The following is a 10000-nucleotide window of genomic DNA, read 5'->3' as shown; positions in this document are numbered from 1 at the left end:
AAACACACACACACGAACACACACACATGAACACACACACATAAACACACACACGAACACACACACATGAACACACACATACACACATGAACATAAACACACACACACGAACACACACACACACTCTCTGAACAGTGCTGAGTCATGACTTTCTGTCCTACCAGGTGCGTGAGGCTGACAGTGGTCCCTCAGGTCGTCCAGGATGTCACACACCGTCTCCGTGGAAACGCCCCCCCGCCCCCCGGTGTGGCTGACCAGCAGGAGGCGGGGCTTCCTGATGCGACGGGCCCGAGCACCAATGGGACGCCTCCCGTCAACCTTCACGGACACGTTGGTCACAGAGCCGCCGTGCTCGAAGGCGACGGGCGGCGTGTCGCTCCAACCGCCTGAAACAAGAACAGTTAATTATACATACACGTATATATATACATGTATCTGTGTATATGTACATACTACTTCCTACAACTTTATTATTGATCAATCCGTTGATTATTCCTTAAATTCATCATATAAAAAATCATATGTGCTCTATGATAAAACATCATGGAGCACAAAGAGACTCTCAAATGTGGAAATGTACTTGACAATAAACTGTGAATTATCATGTTTTTGGCACTTTTGATTGAAAAATTACTTCAACAAATAATCAATGTGATCGAGTAATTGTTTTTGTTTCTTCATTCTTTATTGAACATGAATTAATTCATTAACGACCTCCACACTGGGTTCTTAACCCCAATTAATCATATTTTAACTGTTTTATATTGCTAACCATGATTTTAATACGAGTAGTAAGTACTAACACCACACTGTGAAAATACTCCACGACAAGTAACTGTTGTACTTGAATGATGACGTTATGATTAATTCAACACCACAACAGTTGTGGATTCATTTCCTTTCGATCCTGTAATTGATTAATTGATTAATTGACTCTAAACAACACATCTGAAAAGATAAAAGTTTGAATTTAATTAAATGAAAACACAAGAATATATTACATCATAAATATAATACAATATTAATATTCTCAGATTATTTTCACCTGCCAGGTCCAGTCGGGCCGGACACTCCACTTCCTGCCACTCCTCAAGGGGCGGGATCTCACCCTGGCCAATGGAGATGAACCTCTGCGATGACATCACAGCCTGTCGTAGGAGCACCTGGCCGGCGCCCTCGTAGTGCCGCGCCGCCCGAACCAGCAGGTCCGGCCTGTTGTGGGGGGGGGGGGGTCACATGTCAAACACAGGTCACCATGATGGTAATAACACAGGTGAGCTCAGTGCTCAGCTCACCTCCTCAGCCAATCGGCTCTCTGCGTAGCCAGGGCCTTGACCCCGCCCCTCAGGTCACCTTTCTCCAACAGGAAGTAGGCGGAGCTCCAGGCCTCGTTAGCGGCCGGCCCGCTCCTCAGGCCCCCCCTCCCCCCCGCCATGCACACCAACACGTCAGCGATGCAGGAGAGGCAGCGGGAGGCCACGCCCAGCTCCGCCCCTGACTCCGCCCCCTGATTCCCGCTACCTGCTGCAACTGAAGAAAAACAAATAAATATAAAATAAAAGTTATTATTGTTATTGTCTACATTTTTTTATTATCTTTGACGGAAGGCCAACTATTTTCTATATTATTCATTTAATTGTGTATTTCGTAAAGCCCGATCTTTTTATGATTGGTTTCATCTAATATAATAACAATGATAATAATAAATAATAAAAACAGAATCACAATATCTTTAATTACAAAAATATATTCCAAAAAAGTGCTGTTTAAACAAACTGTATTATTATTATTGTTATCATCATGATTATTATTGTTGTCATTATTGGTATTATTATTATCATTATTATTGTTGTCATTATTGGTATTATTATTATCATTATTATTGTTGTCATTATTGTGATTATTATTATCATTATTATTGTTGTCATTATTGTGATTATTATTATCATTATTATTGTTGTCATTATTGTGATTATTATTATCATTATTATTGTTGTCATTATTGGTATTATTATTATCATTATTATTGTTGTCATTCTTATGACTCACTGCTGTCCAGCGTCTCCAGCAGCGCCCCCTGCTGGCCTCCCAGCACCGCGGCCCTGAAGCAAGGCAGCAGACAGACGTCGGTGTGACTCCTCAGAGCGTCCGTCACTCTCCTCCTCCCAGCCAGGAACAGTAACTCCTCCCTCCACTGTAGCTCCGCCTCCTGGCAGGTGAGCGACATCACCTCCTTCAGAGAGAGCCTCCACGCCTCCCTCCACCTCCTCAGACAGCCGACTCCTCCTAGCAGCCAGCCGACTCCTCCATCCAGACCAACAGCACCTCCTCGGGGGAGGAGGACCGGGAAGAGACGAGCCTCCAGGAGGGAGCGTCCTTCTCCTCTCACCCACAACTCCTCCGGCCTGAGAGGAGGAGGAGAGAGGAAGAGAGGAGAGAGGAGGAGAGGAAAGGGGGAGAGACAAGAGGAAACAGGACAGGGGCGTAAAGAGGGAGTAAAGAGAGGATGAGAGGAAAGGAGAGGAAAACAGGAGGAGAGGACAAAATGAGAGGAGGAGAGATGAGCAAAGGGGAGTAAAGAGGGGAGTAATAAGGGGAGGAGATAGATGAGATAGCAGGAGAGAGGAGGGGGAGGAGAGAGGAAACAGGACAGGAGTAAAAAGGGGAGGAGAGGAGAGAGAAGAAAGAGGAGAGGAGAAAGATAAGAGAGGAGGAGTACGAGAGAGGAGAGATCTGGTTCATAGAGGAGAATACAAAAACTATTTCAAACAGGAAGTGAGACACTAAGTAATGTTTCAGATCCTACTGGATTCCTGTTCTGCTGAAGAAGAGACTCCATCTCTGGTTCAGGAAGGAGGCGCTGCTGTCATCAGAGGAGAGCTGAGGAGGAGGAGGAGGAGGAGGAGGAGGAGGAGGAGGAGGAGGAGGAGGAGGAGGAGGAGGAGGAGGAGGAGGAAGAGGACAGACAGGTGACGACATGATGATCAATGATTTTACGTCTTTTGATTTTATACTTTTGAGTTTGTGGCTTGTGAATTCATTTTAAATGTTTGTCAGAATCATGTTTATTTTTGGTCAAGTAGTTTTAAACAAACTATGTTTTTATGAATAATGATAATCATAAAGAGAGAGCCATCAGAAGATGTTCCTCTGTAGAGCAGCATTCACTAAATATATAAAAGAACCCTTTACATGTTGTACTTTGTGTCTTCATCAAAGTTATTTCTGAAATATTTATAATATATGAACGTTCATGATCCATGTGAACAATATATTCTCTTCCTTTTTATCTCTGAACTTTCTCCCTTACTTGTTTTTGTAACTTCTGTTCATAAATAAAGTTAAATGAATAAATGATGAAGTTAAATATGAGAGTCAAAGTTCACTTCATGAAGAAGTGAAAGCTCCACAGATGTGTTCAGGGACCCTTTGAGTGAAAGGTTTTTTTCTGTTCGTACCTCCAGGTCGTCCTGCGCTCCCGTCACCGTGTAGATGCTCAGCTTCAGCCGTCCCACCTCTATCCGGTGTCCCTGGATGATGATGTCATCGGCCAGCTCCAGCAGTCCGACACACTGTGATGTCATCGGCTGGAGACCCGACAGTAAACAACCCGACGGGACCTCCAGAGGACCCTGGTGGAGAGGTCACAACAGTCACAGGTCTGTAAACCAGGTGTGTCACAGGATGGAACCCGAACAGACTGAGCAGCAGCGGTGAAACTCCTCCTGACCTGCAGGTGGCAGTGTTGCACCACGGCGCCCGTCCTCACGGTAACGTCTCCCTCCAGGACGCTGTTGATGACTCGACCTCCGTCGTCCACCGAGCTCTCGCTCTGAAAAACGTGGAAACAGCGGTGAGGACGTGACGGGAGACCGCCTCTAAAAGGACGAGGAAACAGGAAGTGTCACCTGGATGTGAGACAGGGTGTTTCTGTTCATCCAATCACAGCACAGTCGCTCCACATGATGCTTCCCAGACAGAGTCAGGTAGTCATAGCGACCGCCAGGGACATACGCTGTGAGGACGGGAGGAGAAGAGTTTAACACATCACGTAGAAGACCGTCCACTGTCTTCATCTGTACCCGATGAAGACAGTGGACAGCTGACCCGTCTACATACATACCTCGATACCAGCGTTTATTATTTGATGTATTTTATATTAATATTATTATAATCTGTAAGTGATCAGATAAATGGAGTGTTCAACATTTAATTTTGAACCACACGTGTGTTAAATTAAAGACAGACAGACAGGTACAGAGACAGACAGGTACAGAGACAGACAGGTACAGAGACAGACAGGTACAGAGACAGACAGGCGGGTATATCTCACTCACACACACACACACACACACCCACACTGACGGTCTCTCCTCTCAGGACCCTCCACAGCTCCGTCCGGCTCCTCCTCACTATCGCCCCCTCTGGTCCAACAGGTGAACTGCAGCCGGCTCTGTCCTCAGTCACAAACTGGTCCTGGGTCAGATCTGAGCAGAGACACTTCAACAGGTCCAGGAACAGAGACACCTGATGAAGACCAGAGATCTGTGGTTATTAATAGTATTATTACATATATTATATATTATACGATATAATATAATATAATATTATATTATATAATATAATATTATATAATATTATATAATATTATAGACACCTGATGAAGACCAGAGATCTGTGGTTATTAATAGTATTATTACATATATTATATATTATACGATATAATATAATATAATATAATATTATAGACACCTGATGAAGACCAGAGAGGAAGACTCCTAAAACACCTGTATTATTATTATATATGATATTATTATTGAGCAGGTTATCAATATATTGATAACTCACTGACATATTCATACATGTGTTTGCTTTTATTTTAAAATAGTATTAAATGTTATTCTGTTATTTAAATTGTATTGTTTCATTTATATGTATGTATGTGTAGTTTAAACGATGACAATGTTTAATCGTGATTGATCTCATTGTTATGCACAAAGTTCAACAGTGAATTATAAAGTAGTGTATTGTGCACTTTTATTTTAAAGTGCTGCTCTATGAACTAAAGGTCCATAACATTTGGTTTAAACACTGTAAACACATCAGGTTGTTGTTAGCAGCAGTATTCCCTTCACACAGCAGCAGTTATAACACAGTTATAATGATTCTGATCAGAGATATTCAGTTCATAACTTTATCTTGATGTGTGGAAGAGATGATATTTAAATATTCATCTTGAGAACTGCAAACATATCTACATCATGTTTTTATGTTGTTAGATTCTCAGTAGTGATACTAAATGATGCTTATTATACATATTACACACACAACACTTTAAAAACTCAAACAATCATTTAATGAATCATTCATTTTTTGCTTTCTTTGGTATTTAGGTCAGACACATAATAACGCTGATTACCGTAATATGTGGTATTTGTTATGAATGTACGTTGGTACATAGAGGGTGATAAGAAGCTGTACATGGAGGGACTTAGGACCCAGGGGAGTGCAGGTGAAGAGACGCCACACAAACAGCTGTTCACCGCTCGCTGCTGGTTCTTGTGTTAAAAATGTCCGAATACATTTTTAAAAACTGCGTTAATGCGTGATAAAATAATTGTCGGTATTAACGCGATAATAATGTGTTCACTTGCCCAGCACTAATATAAATATGTATATTTTTATTTTTATTAAATTCATACACATTACATCAGCATCAATACACTTATGTGCATTTTTACTTCTTTTAAATGTATCATTTTATGTCTAAATTTCAGCATAATTCATTAAAACACAAAAACAGGGACGACAAACAGACAGACAGACAAACAGACAAACAGACAGACAGACAGACAGACAGACAGACAGACAAACAGACAAACAGACAGACAGACAGAGAGACAGGAAGACGGACAGACAGACAGACAGACAGACAGGGAGACGGACAGACAGGGAGACAGACAGACAGGAAGACGGACAGGGAGACAGGAAGACGGACAGACAGACAGACAAGGAGACGGACAGACAGGGAGACAGACAGAGAGACAGACAGAGAGACAGGGAGACGGACAGACAGGTACCTTGATGGGCGGAGCTCCAGAGTCCAGGCCCAGGTAGGTGCAGCCGTCCAGAGGAGGAGTGACGTGAGTCTGAAGTAACTTCTCTGATACGGACCTGCTGAAGAAGACCGGACCTGAGACCTGAAGACAGGGACTACTTTAGATTACTTCAGAGTACTTCAGAGTACTTCAGAGTACTTTAGATTACTTCAGAGTACTTCAGAGTACTTCCGAGTACTTCCGATTACTTTAGATTACTTCAGATTACTTCAGATTACTTTAGATTACTTTAGATTACTTTAGATTACTTCAGATTACTTTAGATTACTTTAGATTACTTTAGATTACTTCAGATTACTTCAGATTACTTCAGATTACTTTAGATTACTTTAGATTACTTTAGATTACTTCAGATTACTTTAGATTACTTTAGATTACTTTAGATTACTTCAGATTACTTTAGATTACTTTAGATTACTTTAGATTACTTCAGATTACTTTAGATTACTTTAGATTACTTTAGATTACTTCAGATTACTTCAGATTACTTTAGATTACTTTAGATTACTTTAGATTACTTCAGATTACTTTAGATTACTTTAGATTACTTTAGATTACTTCAGATTACTTTAGATTACTTTAGATTACTTTAGATTACTTCAGATTACTTTAGATTACTTTAGATTACTTTAGATTACTTCAGATTACTTTAGATTACTTTAGATTACTTTAGATTACTTCAGATTACTTCAGATTACTTTAGATTACTTTAGATTACTTCAGATTACTTTAGATTACTTTAGATTACTTTAGATTACTTCAGATTACTTTAGATTACTTTAGATTACTTTAGATTACTTCCGAGTACTTCCGAGTACTTTAGATTACTTCAGATTACTTTAGATTACTTTAGATTACTTCAGATTACTTTATATTACTTCAGATTACTTCAGATTACTTCAGATTACTTTAGATTACTTCAGATTACTTTAGATTACTTCCGAGTACTTCCGAGTACTTTAGATTACTTCAGATTACTTTATATTACTTCAGATTACTTCAGATTACTTTAGATTACTTCCGAGTACTTCCGAGTACTTTAGATTACTTCAGATTACTTCAGATTACTTTAGATTACTTTAGAGTACTTCCGAGTACTTCAGAGTACTTTAGATTACTTTAGATTACGTCAGAGTACTTCAGACTACTGCAGATTACTGTAGATTACTTCAGAGTACTTCGGGTTACTGTAGATTACTTCAGAGTACTTCAGAGTACTTTAGATTACTGCAGATTACTTCAGATTACTTTAGATTACTTTAGATTACTTCAGATTACTTTAGATTACTTTAGATTACTTCAGATTACTTTAGATTACTTCAGATTACTTTAGATTACTTCAGATTACTTTAGATTACTTTAGATTACTTCAGATTACTTCAGATTACTTTAGATTACTTCAGATTACTTTAGATTACTTTAGATTACTTCAGATTACTTTATATTACTTTATATTACTTCAGATTACTTCAGATTACTTTAGATTACTTCCGAGTACTTCCGAGTACTTCCGAGTACTTTAGATTACTTCAGATTACTTCAGATTACTTTAGATTACTTTAGAGTACTTCCGAGTACTTCCGAGTACTTTAGATTACGTCAGAGTACTTCAGACTACTGCAGATTACTGTAGATTACTTCAGAGTACTTCGGGTTACTGTAGATTACTTCAGAGTACTTCAGAGTACTTTAGATTACTGCAGATTAAAAGTCTTCACAGGAAGGCTGAGGGTGCGTTTGATTTACTACCCAGGACGCACCAGAGGAACTTTCCCATCATGCATCACTGCCTGTAGGATCTGCTCCTGTGTCCCCCTGTAGACGATGTCTCTGACCCGACCCTGTGACACGAAACAAACGCACCTTCAGTCTGGATTCATGTCGCTAGAGTGAAAGAAGTACAAAAACAACAAATACATGAACATAATTATGTTATTAATAATATAATTATCAATAATTATAATACAACCTGTTGGTCCGACAGGTAGACGCCGTGATTGGCTGCGTAGGAGGCGTCGCCCGGCAAAGCCAGAACCCGAACTCCAGAGAACCCGTCCCAGGACAGACCTACACACAGAGAGTACTACCAGTACTACTAGTAGTACTAGTACTACTGTAGTACTAGTAGTACTACAGTACACATAGTACCCAGGATAGACCTACACACAGAGAGTACTACCAGTAGTACTACAGTACACATAGTACCCAGGACAGACCTACACACAGAGAGTACTACCAGTACTACTAGTAGTACTGGTAGTACTAGTAGTACTACAGTAGTACTACAGTACTACTACAGTACTACAGTACTACTAGTACTACTAGTAGTACTAGTAGTACTACAGTACACATAGTACCCAGGACAGACTTACACACAGAGAGTACTACCAGTACTACTAGTACTACTAGTACTACTAGTAGTACTAGTAGTACTACAGTACACATAGTACCCAGGACAGACTTACACACAGAGAGTACTACCAGTACTACTAGTACTACTAGTACTACTAGTAGTACTACAGTACACATAGTACCCAGGACAGACTTACACACAGAGAGTACTACCAGTACTACTAGTACTACTAGTACTACTAGTACTACAGTACACATAGTACCCAGGACAGACCTACACACAGAGAGTACTACCAGTACTAGTACTACCAGTACTACCAGTACTAGTAGTACTACTAGTACTAGTAGTACTACTAGTAGTACTACTAGTACTAGTAGTACTAGTAGTACTACAGTACACATAGTACCCAGGACAGACCTACACACAGAGAGTACTACCAGTACTACTAGTACTACTAGTAGTACTAGTAGTACTACAGTACACATAGTACCCAGGACAGACTTACACACAGTTAGGAGTACTACTGTAGTACTAGTAGTACTTCTTATACATTTCATACTTATACTCTTCTTGTTTTTTGTTATTCTTCGATCTGAAGGTCTGAACTCACTGAAGTCCGGAGGGATGCTGAGGATCATGTCGGTGCTGCAGACCCAGACACCAGGAGGAGAACCGGAGCAGATCTGGGTCCCGAGGCGGTCCAGCAGGAGGTCCAGACAGCAGACCGGAGCCTGGACTCGCTGGTCCGGTCTCTCTGGAGCCGGCAGCCAACAGAAGGCTCGGCTGCAGGAGCTCCAGGGGAAGTCTCGACCCTGCAGGAGAAAGAGAGGAAACACTGAAACATCTGGAGAACCTGGACCCGGACCCGAACCCGGACCTGGACTCACCGAGTGGAGGATGAGGATGTGAGCTTCATCCAGGACGTCAGCAGTCACCACCTGAAGAAGAGGGAGAGGGAGACAGAGACAGGAAGAGAGAGAGAGACAGAGACAGGAAGAGAGAGAGACAGAGACAGGAAGAGAGAGAGAGAGAGACAGACAGGAAGAGAGAGAGAGAGAGACAGGAAGAGAGAGAGACAGAGACAGGAAGAGAGAGAGACAGAGACAGGAAGAGAGAGAGAGACAGGAAGAGAGAGAGACAGAGACAGGAAGAGAGAGAGACAGAGACAGGAAGAGAGAGAGAGACAGAGACAGGAAGAGAGAGAGAGAGAGACAGGAAGAGAGAGAGAGAGAGACAGGAAGAGAGAGAGAGAGACAGACAGGAAGAGAGAGAGAGAGAGACAGGAAGAGAGAGAGACAGACAGGAAGAGAGAGAGAGACAGGAAGCGAGAGAGACAGAGACAGGAAGAGAGAGAGAGACAGGAAGAGAGAGACAGAGACAGGAAGAGAGAGAGAGACAGAGACAGGAAGAGAGAGAGAGAGAGACAGGAAGAGAGAGAGAGAGAGACAGGAAGAGAGAGAGAGAGACAGACAGGAAGAGAGAGAGAGAGAGAGACAGGAAGAGAGAGAGACAGAGACAGGAAGAGAGA

At 41.4% G+C, this 10000-nt stretch overlaps 1 protein-coding gene across 2 annotated transcripts in view; it reads right to left on the bottom strand.

Annotated features, from left to right (window-relative positions):
* Nucleotides 1-10000, bottom strand: part of fcsk (fucose kinase) — a 19602-nt gene that overhangs the window by 6078 nt on the left and 3524 nt on the right. Inside the window, exons 3-16 of one of the 2 annotated variants that reach the window (XM_079290056.1) lie at nucleotides 9360-9410; nucleotides 9083-9284; nucleotides 8089-8186; nucleotides 7880-7960; nucleotides 6081-6200; nucleotides 4356-4527; nucleotides 3909-4015; nucleotides 3731-3832; nucleotides 3459-3632; nucleotides 2807-2880; nucleotides 2050-2405; nucleotides 1296-1530; nucleotides 1046-1212; nucleotides 162-386 (exon numbers count right to left, since the gene is read on the bottom strand). In XM_079290056.1, the coding sequence (XP_079146182.1) occupies nucleotides 162-386; nucleotides 1046-1212; nucleotides 1296-1530; nucleotides 2050-2405; nucleotides 2807-2880; nucleotides 3459-3632; nucleotides 3731-3832; nucleotides 3909-4015; nucleotides 4356-4527; nucleotides 6081-6200; nucleotides 7880-7960; nucleotides 8089-8186; nucleotides 9083-9284; nucleotides 9360-9410 (2164 nt within the window). Of the gene's footprint in view, nucleotides 1-161; nucleotides 387-1045; nucleotides 1213-1295; nucleotides 1531-2049; nucleotides 2406-2806; nucleotides 2881-3458; nucleotides 3633-3730; nucleotides 3833-3908; nucleotides 4016-4355; nucleotides 4528-6080; nucleotides 6201-7879; nucleotides 7961-8088; nucleotides 8187-9082; nucleotides 9411-10000 lie in introns of both variants that reach the window. The other variant, XM_079290055.1, reaches the window with a different exon arrangement.

This window comes from Melanostigma gelatinosum, assembly GCF_949748355.1.
Source record: "Melanostigma gelatinosum genome assembly, chromosome: 1".
Classification (NCBI taxonomy): domain Eukaryota; kingdom Metazoa; phylum Chordata; class Actinopteri; order Perciformes; family Zoarcidae; genus Melanostigma; species Melanostigma gelatinosum.
The sequence above is the reverse complement of the archived record's forward strand: the minus strand, read 5'-3'. Positions and strand labels throughout refer to the sequence as shown.